Source organism: Bubalus bubalis, chromosome X (genome assembly GCF_019923935.1).
Source record: "Bubalus bubalis isolate 160015118507 breed Murrah chromosome X, NDDB_SH_1, whole genome shotgun sequence".
Taxonomy (NCBI): domain Eukaryota; kingdom Metazoa; phylum Chordata; class Mammalia; order Artiodactyla; family Bovidae; genus Bubalus; species Bubalus bubalis.
In genome coordinates, this window is record NC_059181.1 from 46,429,027 (window position 1) to 46,444,759 (window position 15,733).

General features: G+C 40.9%; 1 protein-coding gene across 4 annotated transcripts in view; it reads right to left on the reverse strand.

Annotated features, from left to right (window-relative positions):
• Positions 1-15,733, reverse strand: part of ARHGEF9 (Cdc42 guanine nucleotide exchange factor 9) — a 386,748-nt gene that overhangs the window by 327,514 nt on the left and 43,501 nt on the right. For 2 of the 4 annotated variants that reach the window (XM_025276863.2, XM_006054273.3), the window contains exon 2: positions 8,290-9,879. The exons of the other annotated variants lie outside the window; for them this stretch is intronic. In XM_025276863.2, coding sequence (XP_025132648.1) covers positions 8,290-9,819 — 1,530 coding nt within the window. In that variant the 5' untranslated portion in view covers positions 9,820-9,879. The remainder of the gene's footprint in view (positions 1-8,289; positions 9,880-15,733) is intronic. 4 annotated transcript variants of the gene reach the window in all.

Sequence of the window (15,733 nt, forward strand, 5' to 3'; positions counted from 1 at the left end):
CAGACATCCCTGTCCATTACCAACTGCCAGAGTTGACTCAAAGTTATGTCCATTGAGTGGTGATGCCATCCAACCATCTCATCCTCTGTTGTCCTCTTCTCCTCCTGCCTTCAATCTTTCCCAACATCAGGGTCTTTTCCAATGAGGCAGTTCTTCTCATCAGGTGGCCAAAGTATTGGAGTTTCAGCTTCAGTATCAGTCCTTTCAATGGATATTCATGACTAATTTCCTTTAGGATGGACTGGTTGGATCTCCTTGCAGTCCAAGAGACTCTCAAGATTCTTCTCCAACACCACAGTTCAAAAGCATCAATTCTTGACTTCTCAGCTTTCCTTATAGTCCAACTCTCACATCCATACATGACTACTGGAAAAACCATAGCTTTGACTAGATGGACCTTTGTCAGCAAAGTATGTCTCTTCTTTTCAATATACAGTCTAGGTTGGTCATAGCTCTTCTTCCAAGGAGCAAGCATCTTTTAATTTCATGGCTACAGTCACCATCTGCAGTGATTTTGGAGCCCAAGAAAATAAAGTCTGTCACTGTTTCCATTGTTTCTCCACTTATTTGCCATGAAGTGATGGGACCGGATGCCATGTTTTTTGAATGTTGAGTTTTAAGCTAGCCTTTTCTCTCTCCTCTTTCACTTTCATCAAGAGGCTCTTCAGTTCCTCTTCATGTTCTGCCATAAGGGTGGCATCATCTGTGTATTTGAGGTTATTGATATTTCTCCTGGAAATCTTGATTCCAGCTTGTGCTTCATCCAGCCCAGCATTTTTCGTGATGTACTCCACATAAAAGTTAAATAAACAGGGTGACAATATACAGCTTTGACGTACTCCTTCTCCAATTTGGAACCAGTCTGTTGTTCCATGTCTGGTTTTAACAGTTGATTCTTGACCTGCAAACAGATTTACCAGGAGGCAGGTAAGGTGCAGGGGTTAATAATCAGCCACCTGTTGCTCTGGCTAAGCCATGGGAAAAGAATAAAAGCAAAATATAGCAATACAGTATAATCTAAAGTACTGAGAGAAGGGAACCATAAGCAATGTTTCTCAATGGTTTGTAAAAGTTCCAATAGCTGGCCCTCACTTATTTTTTTTTACCCCCTCACCCTCATTTCTAAAAGCTGCTTTAAGAAGCACATATATGGCCGGTATCATTCTGAGCTTTCTGAATTTTCCATGCTTAACCCCAGTTTCAATGCCTGAGAGAGTATTACTTAATGCAAAGAGGTATTTTCAAGACTTCATCCCACTGTTCTTTAGGACCCTGCACGGATATTTCAACTTTAGCTTTGCTCTCAGCTATCCTTCACTTTGGAGCCCTATGTTGGGCACCACTTGCTGTGGTCAGTGCAGCAAGTAGGGATCAAAAGTGGTCAATGCACAGTTTGAGAAAAAGAAGCTAGAGACAGAATTAAAGCTTTAAAGATGGGACCGAGGGACTCAAGACCTCTTGGATCAAGAGCCCCGTTCCTTGGAGTCACATCACTTTTATTTAGTGTCTTGGTAAGCAGAAAGTATCTGTTATGCTATGATGAAGTCAGCCTCCTGTATCCCCGGTCTCGTCTCTTATTTTATTGATTACTTTGAACTATCTTTGTTATTTTCTTGTAGAAGTGGTATCACCCAGTTTGAGGTCATAGACCCACATATGCCTTGGGAAAACATCTTTGTGTGTGCACAAGCAACATTCTGAAGTTGCACTGACCCAGTATTCCAAGGTCCACACTATATTTTTCCTTAGCTTTGCAGGGCTTGACAACCCCAACTAATAAACCTGATGTACTTTTGTTTAGATTATACTGTATTGCTATATTTTGCTTTTATTCTTTCCCCATGGTGTTTTTCTCATGGCTTAGCCAGAGAACAGGCAGCTGAATATTAACCCCTGCATTTCCAGTTCTAACTGTTGCTTTTTGACCTGCATACAGATTTCTCAGGAGACAAGTGAAGGAAGTCTGGTATTCTAATCTCTTGAAGAATTTTTCACAGTTTGTTGCGCTCTACACAGTCAAAGGCTTTGGCATAATCAATGAAGCAGAAGTAGATGTTTTTCTGGAATTCTCTTGCTTTTTCTATGCTCCAACAGATGTCAGCAATTTGATCTCTGGTTCTTCTACCTTTTCTAAACACAGCTCAAACATCTGGAAATTCATGGTTCATGTACTGTTCAAGTCTGGCTTGGAGAATTTTGAGCATTACTTTGCTAGTATGTGAGACATATGTGTGTGTGTGTGTGTGTGTGTATATATATATACACACACACACATATATATGGCTAACTTAAGAACTTCCTTAGTTTAAAACAAACAACAACAAAAAATAAACCAGCTTTACCATAATTGGTCTTACAGATGCAAATAAAACATTAAGATAGTTAATATTAATTAGGTTGATTAACAAGGAAATAAGATAAAACTGAGGTGAAACTCTAGAGACTTCTTCCCAACAAGGTGGAAATATTAAAAAGACTCACCTCCCCACCTTCTAGAGTAATGCAAATAAAAGCAAAAATAAACAAATGGGGCCTAACCAAACACTTTTGCATAATGAAGGAAACTATAAGCAAGGTGAAAAGACAGCCTTCAGAATGGGAGAAAATAATAGCAAACAAAGCAACTGACAAAGAATTAATCTCAAAAATATACAAGCAACTCCTGCAGCTCAATTCCAGAAAAAATAAACGACCCAATCAAAAAATGGGCCAAAGAACTAAGTAGACACACAGATGGCTAACAAACACATGAAAAGATGCTCAACGTCACTCATTATCAGAGAAATGCAAATCAAAACCACAATGAGGTACCATTTCATGCCAGTCAGAATGGCTGCAATCCAAAAGTCTACAAGCAATAAATGCTGGAGAGGGTGTGGAGAAAAGGGAACCCTCTTACACTGTTAGTGGGAACACTATGGAGAACAGTGTGGAGATTCTTTAAAAAACTGGGAATAGAACTGCCATATGACAGAGCAATCCCACTGCTAGGCATACACACCGAGGAAACCAGAATTGAAAGAGACACGTGTACCCCAATGTTCATCGCAGCACTGTTTATAATAGCCAGGACATGGAAGCAACCTAGATGTCCATCAGCAGACGAATGGATAAGAAAGCTGTGGTACATATACACAATGGAATATTACTCAGCCATTAAAAAGAATACATTTGAATCAGTTCTAATGAGGTGGATGAAACTGGAGCCTATTATACAGAATGAAGTAAGCCAGAAAGAAAAACACCAATAGAGTATACTAATGCATATTTATAGAATTTAGAAAGATGGCAACAATAACCCTATATTCAAGACAGCAAAAGAGACACAGATGTATAGAACAGTCTGTTGGATTCTGTGGGAGAGGGCGAGGGTGGGATGATTTGGGAGAATGTCATTGAAATATGTATATTATCATATGTGAAATGAATCGCCAGTCCAGGTTCAATGCATGATACAGGGTGCTCGGGGCTGGTGCAATGGGATGACCCAGAGGGATGTGTTGGGGAGGGAGGTGGGAGAGGGCTTCAGGATGGGGAACAGATGTACACCCATGGCAGATTCAGGTCAATGTATGGCAAAACCACTACAATATTGTAAAGCATTTAGCCTCCAATTAAAATAAATTAAAAAAAACACAAAAAGCAAATATTAAAAGCAGCATAGATCATTATGAAACAATACTTATTTTTTCAGCAGAAGTGACAATATAATATTTTAATGCAGATACAGATCATTTAGAAGGCAAGGAAACTCACAATCTGTTATCAAAAGTAATTCAACAGTCCAAGAAAATTTTGTTCTCTTAACAAAGAGAGAAAACCAAACTCTAGGCCTACACCTGCCTACCTTCTGTAACAAAATCCACTTTCTTAATTAAACATAATCTAATCCCAGCCTGACTTTATACAAAACTCTTTTCTCAGGGCTTCCTTTTTACAAACCTCTCATAATTTTTTGTATCTATACTTATTTGTCCCATATTTTCATTCCACACAGAAATAACCAGTGTTAGGGAAAAAATCACTTTCTTCTTCTAAACAAAATGCATTTCCATTCCTCATACCATCTTTTCCTGAAAATACACATCCTACTCTCCTTGAATACTGAAATAGTTTTCTTACTATCCCTGTAGCTTTAATTGCACATATTACAATTCTAAACTTGAGGGAGAGGGTGGGATGATTTGGGAGAATGGCATTGAAATACGTATAATATATATGGAATGAGTCGCCAGTCCAGGTTCGATGCACGGTACTGGATGCTTGGGGCTGGTGCACTGGGACGACCCAGAGGGATGGTATGGGGAGGGAGGAGGGAGGAGGGTTCAGGATGGGGAACACATGTATACCTGTGGCAGATTCATTTCGATATTTGGCAAAACCAATACAATATTGTAAAGTTTAAAAATATAATAAAATTTTTAAAAAAGTATAAAAAAATAAATAAATAAAAGTCTTAATCTTTAATGAAAACTGACTAGCAAGTGTTTGTATATTCTGTCATACCAGTTGACAAGCCACAAATTTGATAATAGGCATTTTGCTTCCAGCTTCAATATTTTGTTTCTCATAAACCATGGCTCAAGTTCCTTATCTATCATATGAAAATAATAATAATGATAATTAGTTTTGCAATCAATTTATATGTGGAAAAGCACTCTACAAAGTATAAAGTCCCTTTCAAATCTAAAGAATGCTTATCTTTCTTCCCCTTTTTCCTTCAATTTGTACTCTACTAATCCTCACTAAAGTGTTAGCTAATGCCAAACTTGAGGTGCAGTCTCTTCTTGTTATATTTTGAAGAATGGAATATTTCCTGCCGTATCAGTAAACAAGGATGCCACAGTCATCAGCCATTGCAGCCCTCCAATGTGAGCTGGTGAGTACTAAGGTAACTCAGGAAGAAGAAGAATATCTGTCATCTAGTAGCCATTAGACTACAATCACTCCCCTTGGTGAGTCATGAGAAACTCAGAATGTGGAAACAGGATACTGGCCCAGATAGCTCAGGTGCATATCAAAGGAATGATTTCAGTGAACCCAGACTCTTGCATCTTCCCATACACAGAAAAGTGCTAAATTGCTAAATTCCTTAACTTGGGTTATCTGGTTTTCCTTAACTAACAGTAACCTTTTGATGTTCAGACTACTTGCCTCTTTTTGAAAAACTTCTATATAGCCTGGCTCCTCTCCTCGCCTCCTCAGATTAGTTCTCCCAGAGATACTCGAAAAGCTGTCTCCCAGGCTTGAAGTCCTAAAAATTCCCACATATAACATAACATTTATAACATAACATAACATTTCTCAAATAAAACATAATTCTCAACTTCTTAGGTTGTGAATACTTTTTAAAGTAACAATCTTGTTTTTAATAACTTATGCAAATAGCTAACATTTATTGCACCATAACTCTTAGCCAGACACTACTATAAACAAGCACTCATTTCATCTTCCCAAAACCCCTATGAAGTAAGTATTATTATCATCTTTATTTTAATGACATTCCATGACTCAGAGGGTAGTTGTGTGATGAAATGAGTCCATATGTGTAAGTGCCTGAGTGCATAATAAGCACTTTGTAAATGTTAGCTATAATTAATATCAAGTCTCTGGTTTTCCTAATACAAAGAGTGAGGCACAGAGAAGTTTCAATTCCCTTGATAAACTCCAAATTAAGGACTCTGAAGAAAGCCCATTCCTACATTCTGATATTATTCCCTTGAAGGTAAACCCCATCACTGTGGGGCAAGCCGAGCAGTTTCCTTAGGAAACACAAAAAGACCTAAGCCATTCTGCAAGCAGGGTTTTTCACCTTTATTAGCATGTAATGATCCACTGTAATCACATGGTCTTTGGTACTTAACAATGCACTGCTTTCATATTCATTATGTCAATTTAGCCTCACAGTGGACCTGCAAGGTGTCTTTGGGAAGGATGAAGATTTGATAGATGCTAAAACCCAAAGGGAGAGGGGGGTCTGTCAGGAGTAATTTATGGCTGATCCTAGACTAGAACTCTCATATCCCACTTGCCTCACCGTTTCTGTGTATCAGGGGAAATCCTGTCCCTGTTGCACTCAGTGTCCCCATCATCTGTAAAATAGAGTGACTGGATCAGACGGTCAACAGGACCCCTGTCCTACACCAATGTTCCCTGGCATGCAGCTTTTCCAATACACTTTGCTTATTCCCTGGACCTCAATGTCTGTCTAGGCTGCTGTTTACTACTCCAAGGAAAGATAGGCAGCATATCTGAGCAACCAGCAGAGGGCACAGGAAGCCTGCCAAAGAGATCTAATCCAAAACAACCCACTGCACAGGAAGAGGTCTCCCACTGGACTCAGAGAAATAGCTGAGAGGAAAAAACTAGAGAATGGCAAAGAGGAAAGATACTCAGGAATTATCTGTTACAAATTCTCTGGATCATATGGAGAAATTGAGACCCGTAGAGGGGAACTATCTGTCTTAAGTTCACAAATTCAAGGATATAAATGGCACTAGAAAGAAGCCAGTTTCCTGACTTCAGACACTTTGTTCAGCAGCCTTAACCAGCTGCAGTACTGTTTTGAATTGTTTTCCTGGCTGGATATTGTTCACAATTATTAATAATTTACCAAAATTTAATAATTGCAACAGTTACCACTTTGTGGAAACCTGCAATGTGTCACAAAAGGTGATAGACTGGGTACTCTAGCTTATTTGATTCCCCATAACAAGTCCCCTTATATAGGATCTGTTTTATCCTGTTTCACAGATGAGAAGGAAAATCCCACTCAAGCCTTTGTGACTCCAAAGCCCGTGCTTTTAAAGAACCTACAAAGCATCTCTGTGTCCAATCCACACAGCCACTTAGTGAGGTGCTGTGCTCATCTATGACCCTTTTCCTAGTGACTGGTAACATCAGATATGCAGTCTCCAACTGCAATTATCAGCTAATGGAATCATTAAGTATGTTTGTTTGCTTGTTTGATTGTTGGTCTTAAAACCACTGCAATAAAATTTACTCCTAATAATATTATGCCAATCTTTATATTCTTAAAGCTTACCAAATATGATAAAAATAGAAATAAAATATTTATAAACATATTAATTCCCTTCCAGAAAAAGCAGGCTTATTGCTTTTGTCCTGCTGGGACCCAATTTCTCTCAAAGTATGATTTGAAAGATGACAGGACAGGTTGAGAGCTATCAGGCTAGACTACTCCCATCACCACTACCAAGAAGAATTTTAGTTAGCTACCCTTAAATAACACTTTGCCATAAAATTATCTGGATAAACTACAGAATATCTGCTTATAAAGACATTCTTAAGTCCCAAAGCCAGATAGTCCCTTCTCATACTTATCCAACATTCATCCTACTACTTTTAGCACATTTCTTTTTGTCCATGCATGAGGGCATGGTGAGCACCTGCTTGTCATCACTCAAGTAAAATCCCTGGAACACTACAGCCAACTAGACAAAAGCACCAGACTTGGAGTCAAAAGTGAAAATTTGAATCCAAATTCTGCTACAATCTATGACTCTGGATAAGTCATTAAACCCCTCTCAGCTTGCCTCTTCACTGGTAAAATGTGGATAATCACTCCATCCTCACAAGGTTACTTTAATTAAATGAAAACAATGTAATGTGACTACACCCTGACAGATGTTGGATATAATGAATGCTGGAAGAAGGTTATTGGGCTGTTTTCTACCTACATTCTTCAGGCTGAACAACACAGTGTTGTTGTCAGAAGACACCTAGAGATTTTCCAGACACCAAGAAAGCGCCTTCCCCTCTACAGGGAAACTGAGGTCCAACAAGATGAAAGGACTCGTCTCAAAGTCATATGGACAACTGAGAACAGAACTGAGACACAAATCCAGGTCTCCTGTCACTCAGTCCCAGAGGATTTGCTGGACACTAGTCTCTGAATTCAGCTCCTGTTGGTGGGGAAGGATAGGGTGGCAAAGCCATGGAAATGCCCAACAGCTAAGGAAAATAGGAGACTATGGCTCTCTTGAGCATAATTAAATGACCCTGGTCATTCTGCTGGCATTCCCAGAGCTTCAGTTTTTGTTCAAGGTTGAACTGAGATGTACCTGCAGGCGTTCAGCCCAATGAAGGGACAAAAATTGCCCAGGATTTTTAGGATGAGTCAATTCCCAGGCAACTGACTGGTGGGAACATTCCTTCTGGGACATTCCTGATGGAAGGTAGGGTTATGGGAAAGGCATGAGAGTTTTACTGGCTTCCGGGGTTCTGAATGTTTCAAATGGTGATTTGGAAAGTCAGCATCCCCCTTACCTGAGTACCCAGGACTCCAGTACTGGATTTGTTGGCTTTCCTGTCTGCACCTGCTGTTCTCATATCCAAGTCAGAATCCTGGGGCTGTCCTCCCTGGATGGATGCCCCAGGCCCCTTGAAGGCCTCTGGTTTCTCCATCTCATTGGGCTTCTCTTCTAGCTTCTCCATGACAGCTTTGGTGGTTAACTCGGCACAGGTGCCTGGCTCAGGGGACTGTCCAGCACTGTCATCTTCCTTAAGGATGTTGACCACAGTCTCAATGTCTTCATCAAGTTCCTCTGAGGAGCTCTCCGTGGTGAAGACATGGCCATAATGGCAACTGCACCCAGTCTGTGGAGTCGGGTCATCCTGGAGCTCAAAGACAGGTGAAGTGGAGGTTGAGACTAATGCAGCAGCAGTGCAGGGGTCTTCAAGGGCCTGGCCCAAAGTCTTCTTGCCCTCAATGCTCATTTCAAATGTGCATGAGGCTTGTGAGGCCTTTTGGTGACAGTGCTGGCACCTCTCAATGACATTGCCCCACACCATAACCTCAGGGGTCTGGCTGAGTGGGAAGGAGGCCTGGGAGGCAGCACCCTCTATGATGAGGGCTTCACTGCCACCACTGATGAAGTAGGTCTTGTCACGCCGGTGGCTCATCTGCAGCTCTTCCCGGGATAATGCACGCCACTTGCGGGCCATCTCGGCCACATTGCTGAAGAACTTGACAACACTACCAAAAGGCACAGCCTTGTCTCTACGCAGGTGCCTAAGACTCTCCTCGTAGCCCCTTTCCACATTCCCTTCTAAGGTGGAGGCCTTAATGGCAGACTCAGGATCCTGGATTCTGGAGTCTCCAGCTGATCTACATGGGGCCTCGCAGTCTCCAGGGGATGTGTGTTTCAGGTAGCTCCTGGCCCACCTGCCCCTACCAGACTGCTCAGAGGACTCTTTTTCCCAGTGATCCTCCTCCACATGGATGCCAAAATCATCAAAGGCCAACACTTTCTGGTTCTTGGGCATCAGTCTTTGTACATCTGCAAGGAAGGGCTCCAGGCCCTCAGTGTGTCCTGAGTAGGAATAACGAAAAGGCTTTGAGGCCTCCTGGGCCTTTCTCATCTGGTAAATATGTGACACCTCCTGGGGTTCCTGGACCTTGCTGCTCCTAAGAGTAGTATTCTTGGAGGACCCAGTCGAAGGCTTCAACCTTTTGAATGCCTTCATTCGATCTTTTAATGTGACTTTGGGCTTCAACTCTGATGGTCTGGAACTGTCTCCCAGTAAAATCATGGACTGGGGTCTCTTCGCCTGACTGGAGGCCTCTTTTCTACGACTCATAAAATCCCAGATCTTGTTGACTTTGATTTTCTTCTTGTTCTGACCATTCTCTTCCCTGGAGCTCAAATCACCTTGGTCACACTGCTCAGACTTCTCCAGCCCTACCTCCCTGGCCAGGCCTTCTACCTCAGGGTGGCCTGGGAAGACCTGAACCAGGTAATCATTGGGCACCAGATCAGAGAGGAAGGTAGTCCGACAGCTGCTGAGAGTCTCCATGGTCACAGCAGGGGATGGGGCCACAAAGGCAGAGAGGGAGGGTTGGTGAGTTATTTCCAGCTGACAAGGAGAGAGAGATAAAGAGAGGGGGAGAGAGAGAGAGAGAGGTAGATTACGCAAAGCCACAAAAAGGTTCTTTGCAGATTTGTCACAATCAAATAAGTGATTCATACTTTGTCACCACTGGCCCACTAAATTTTTTGGACCTTTGCAAAGCAAAAGTGCATTCATTTGGACCCCACTAATTTAGGATTGGGGAAGATCACAGCTTATCCTGTGTGCCAAAACATCCTTTAATTCTTATTTAAATGCAAATATACTGGAGAAGGACAAAACTTAACAGCTATTATTATCAGATCTTGATAATTGAGTAAATACATTAAAAAGCCAAAAAATAAATAATAAAAAAAAACACAAGGTATCTCAAAAGTCTATCACTTTGATCCTCTAATTTTATAAAGAGGTTCTAGAGATCCAGAGAAGATACTTATCTTGTCTAAACTACAAAACCAAGGGAGCAGCAGGTAAGGATTCAGTCCATGCTTCCCTTTCTCTCATTTGCTCCTCCATGCTCCTGCTTTCACACAGAAAAACAGCAGGAAGTGAGTTCACCAAACACCCACTCAGCATTGACCCCTTATCCAAGAGCTGGATACCACTAAGATTATAGACACATACAGCTTCTCATCTGAGATCATATTCTACTGGGAGAGACTTGTAGACATAAACAATTACAATACAGCCTGATAAGTGCTCTAACAGAGGTATCCACAAGGGCAGCAGAAACTTAGAGGGAAAGAGAAAGGGAACAGTAGAGGAGGTGCCTCTTCAAGGAAGCAAAAAGGAGATTAGAAGTCCCAAGAATGTTTCCCAGAACAGCTGGGACTAGAACTAGAAGCTCACCCATGATGAAATCTTTCTCCATTCAATGCTTTTTGCCCCTCTGCCCTGAACAGGCTGGAACAGAATTTGCTAAGAGGGAGAGAGGCAAGAAGGCAGGTTAATATTCAGAGGCTGAAAGGAAAGAAAGGAAAAAGAGGAGAAAGTGGGTGGAGCCCAGAGCTTAAAGGCAGTTTCTGCCTTTCTGATGGTTGTCCCGGGTGTCAGGTTACTAGCTCATGGTCTCTTTGGTCCTCTTCCTCTGGTCTGGTCTGCAGAGTTAAATTCACTTGACCTGAAGTATGTCTTTAATCTGTATCTTTCCTATACTTATGAGCACAGCCTGTGCAGAATCTCTTTGACTCACAAAATGTTCATTTGATCAGTGAGATTATCTATTTTGGGAAAATGAGACCAAAAAGAGGAAGGGACTTTAAACAACTGACAAAGGATTAATTTCCAAAACTTACAAGCAGCTCATACAAGTCAATACTAGAAAAACAAACAACCCAATCAAAAAGTGGGAAAAAGGACCTAAACATATATTTCTCCAAAGAAGGCATACAGGTGGCTAACAAACACATGAGAAAATGCTCGACATGGCTCACTATTAGAGAAATGCAAATCAAAACTACAACGGGATATCACCTCACACCAGTAAGAATGGCCATCATCAAAAAAGTCTACAAACAATAAATGCTGGATAGGGTTTGGAGAAAAGGGAACCCTGTTGCACTGTTGGTGGGAATGGAAATTGATACAGCCACTATGGAAAACAGTATGGATATTCCTTTAAAAACTAGGAATAAAACCACCATATGACCCAGCAATCCCACTGCTAGGCATATACTCTGAGGAAACCAAAATTGAAGACACATGCACTCCAATGTTCATTACAACACTATTTACAATAGCTAGAACATGGAAGCAACCTAGATGTCCATTGACAGATGAATGGATAAAGAAGCTGTGGTACATGTATACAATGGAATATTACTCAGTCATAAAAAGGGACCCATTTGAGTCAGTTCTAATGAAGTGGATGAACTTAGAGACTATTATACAGAGTGAAGTCAGTCAGAAAGAGAAAAACAAATATCATATACTAACACATATATATGGAATCTAGAAGGATGGTACTGATGAAAGTATTTGCAGGGAAGCAATGGAGATGCAGACATAGAGAACAGATAAATGAACATGGAAGTGGGGAGGAAGGAAAAGGTAGATGAATGGAGACAGTAACATGGAAACTTACATTACCATATGTAAAATAGATAGCGAATGAGAATTTGCTGTATGACTCAGGGAACTCAAACTGGGGCTCTGTAACAACCTAGAGGGATGGGATGGGCAGGGAGATGGGAGGGAGCTTCAAGAGGGAGGGGGCATAGGTATACCTAGGGCTGATTCATGTAGCTGTTTGGCAGAAATCAGCACAATTCTGTAAAGCAATTATCCTTCAATGAATAAAATAGACAAATTCAAAATTTAAAAAAAAAAAAAAAAGAGGAAGAGACTTGACCTAGGTCATATGCCAAGCCAGTGGCAGGCCAAGAATAGAAGCCTAGTCCTCCAGGCCAGGAAGTTTCTTTACCTCAGTCCCACATTTCTACCCTCATCCATGAATTCTGTTTCTCCAAGTAGGCTTTCTGTACAACTCTAGAAGATAATAACAATAGCTAACATTTATAAGTATGAGGCACTACATTAAAATGTAGTTATATTTTATTAAAATAAAAATATTTATTTTATAAATAAATAAATATTTATTTATATTATATTTTATAATGTTATTATAGGGGATTGGAATGCAAAAGTAGGAAGTCAAGAAACACTTGGAGTAATAGGCAAATTTGGCCTTGGAATACGGAATGAAGCAGGGCAAAGACTAAGAGAGTTTTGCCAAGAAAATGCACTGGCCATGCAAACACCCTCTTCCAACAACACAAGAGAAGACTCTACACATAGACACCACCAGATGGTCAACACCGAAATCAGATTGATTATATTCTTTGCAGCCAAAGATGGAGAAGCTCCATACAGTCAACAAAAACAAGATCAGGAGCTGACTGTGGCTCAGATCATGAACTCCTTATTGTCAAATTCAGACTTAAATTGAAGAAAGTAGGGAAAACCACTAGACCATTCAGGTATGACCTAAATCAAATCCCTTATGATTATACAGTGGGAGTGAGAAATAGATTTAAGGGCCTAGATCTGATAGATAGAGTGCCTGATGAACTATGGACTGAGGTTCGTGACACTGTACAGGAGACAGGGATCAAGACCATCCCCATGGAAAAGAAATGCAAAAAAGCAAAATGGCTGTCTGGGGAGGCCTTACAAATAGCTGTGAAAAGAGAAGCAAAAAGCAAAGGAGAAAAGGAAAGATATAAGCATCTGAATGCAGAGTTCCAAAGAATAGCAAGAAGAGATAAGCAAGCCTTCCTCAGTGATCAATGCAAAGAAATAGAGGAAATCAACAGAGTGGGAAAGACTAGAGATCTCTTCAAGAAAATTAGAGATACCAAGGGAACATTTCATGCAAAGATGGGCTTGATAAAGGACAGAAATGGTATGGACCTAACAGAAGCAGAAGATATTAAGAAGAGGTGGAAAGAATACACAGAAGAATTGTACAAAAAAGGTCTTCACGACCCAGATAATCATGATGGTGTGATCACTCACCTAGAGCCAGAGATCCTGGAATGTGAAGTCAAGTGGGCCTTAGAAAGCATCACTATGAACAAAGCTAGTGGAAGTGATGGAATTACAGTTGCTGCTGCTGCTGCTGCTAAGTTGCTTCAATCATGTCTGACTCTCAGCGACCCCATGGACTGCAGCCCACCAGGCTCCTCCATCCATGGGATTTTCCAGGCAAGAGTACTGGAGTGGGGTGCCATTGCCCTCTGGAATTACAGTTGAGCTATTTCAAATCCTGAAAGATGATGCTGTGAAAGTGCTGCACTCAATATGCCAGAAAATTTGGAAAACTCAGCAGTGGCCACAGGACTGGAAAAGGTCAGTTTTCATTCCAATCCCAAAGAAAGGCAATGCCAAAGAATGCTCAAACTACTGCACAATTGCACCCATCTCACACGCTAGTAAAGTAATGCTCCAAATTCTCCAAGCCAGGCTTCAGCAATACATGAACCGTGAACTTCCAGATGTTCAAGCTGGTTTTAGAAAAGGCAGAGGAACCAGAGACCAACTTGCCAACATCCACTGGATCATGGAAAAAGCAAGAGAGTTCCAGAAAAACATCTATTTCTGCTTTATTGAGTATGCCAAAGCCTTTGACTGTGTGGATCACAATAAACTGTGGAAAACTCTGTAAGAGATGGGAATACCAGACCACCTGACCTGCCTCTTCAGAAACCTGTATGCAGGTCAGGAAGCAACAGTTAGAACTGGACATGGAACAACAGACTGGTTCCAAATAGGAAAAGGAGTACGTCAAGGCTGTATATTGTCACCCTGCTTATTTAACTTCTATGCAGAGTACATCATGAGAAAGGCTGGGCTGGAAGAAGCACAAGCTGGAATCAAGATTACCGGGAGAAATATCAATAACCTCAGATATGCAGATGACACCACCCTTATGGCAGAAAGCGAAGAGGAGCTAAAAATCATCTTGATGAAAGTGAAAGAGGAGAGTGAACAAATTGGCTTAAAACTCAACATTCAGAAAACTAAGGTCATGACATCCAATCTGGTCACTTCATGGTAAATAGACAGAGTAACGATGGAAACAGTGAGAGGCTTTTTTTTTTTTTTTTGCGGTGGGGGGGGGGGGGTGTTCCAAAATCCCCTCATATGGTAATTTCAGCTATGAATTTAAAAGATGCTTACTCCTTGGAAGGAAAGTTATGACCAACCTAGATAGCATATTGAAAAGTAGAGACATTACTTCACCAACAAAGATCTGTCTAGTCAAAGCTATGGTTTTCCCAGTAGTCATGTATGGATGTGAGAGTTGGACCATAACAAAAGCTGAGTGTTGAAGAATTGATGCTTTTGAACTGTGGTGTTGGAGTAGACTCTTGAGAGTCCCTTGGATTGCAGGAAGATCAAGCCAATCAATCCTAAAGGAAATCAGTCCTGAATATTCATTGGAAAGACTGATGCTGAAGCTGAAACTCCAATACTTTGGCCACCTGATGAGAAGAACTGGCTCATTGGAAAAGACCTTGGTGCTGGGAAAGATTGAAGGCAGGAGGAGAAGGTGACAACAGAGGCTGAGATCATCGGATGTCATCACCGTCTCAATGGACATGAGTTTGAGCAAGCTCCAGGAATTAGTGGTGGACAGGGAAGCCTGGCATGCTAAAGTCCATGAGATTACAAAGAGTTGGACAAGTGTGCGTGACTGAACTGAAGTGAACTAACTAAAATTGAAGTTGAGAAAGCCTGTAGAGGGATCTCATGCCCTATTACTCATAATTGAATACCCCCAAACAGGAAAAGATGTACCTTTTATGTCCAATAGGAAAAAGTTTGCTATACTACTACAGTTTGCTATATACTATATACTACAAAAGGAAGGAAAATTTTCTTCTTGCCCAGCAATAAGCCCAGTCAATGAAAAATACCACAGCTCAGCTAATGAGAAATCTTCACCTTCCTGAACTCTTACTTTCCTCCAATAAACCTTCATTTAGAACAAGCCCTCCCAATTGCCTATTTGTTCTATAAAAGCAAGCTTTGTTTTTTGGATTTACTTATGGTCTACCATAAGTTGTATTTCCTTAGTTCCAATTTCTCTGGCTATTTACAAATAAATTCATTTAACTGAAGAGATAACTGGATGTTTTATTTTTAAATTTGACAGTTATAATGTCAGAAGTGGGGATGGAAGGAAGCAACTTCTGTACTTGTGCAAGGTACCTGCGCTGAGCTCTTGTGCTCATGATTTCCCTGATTTGTCACCCTCTTCTGGTTTGATGAGTCTCTCAGATCTTGGGCCCATTCTCTTTGCATTTTGAGTTCTCCAGTTTAATTCAGGACCATGAAATGCTTTATCCTTTGTGGT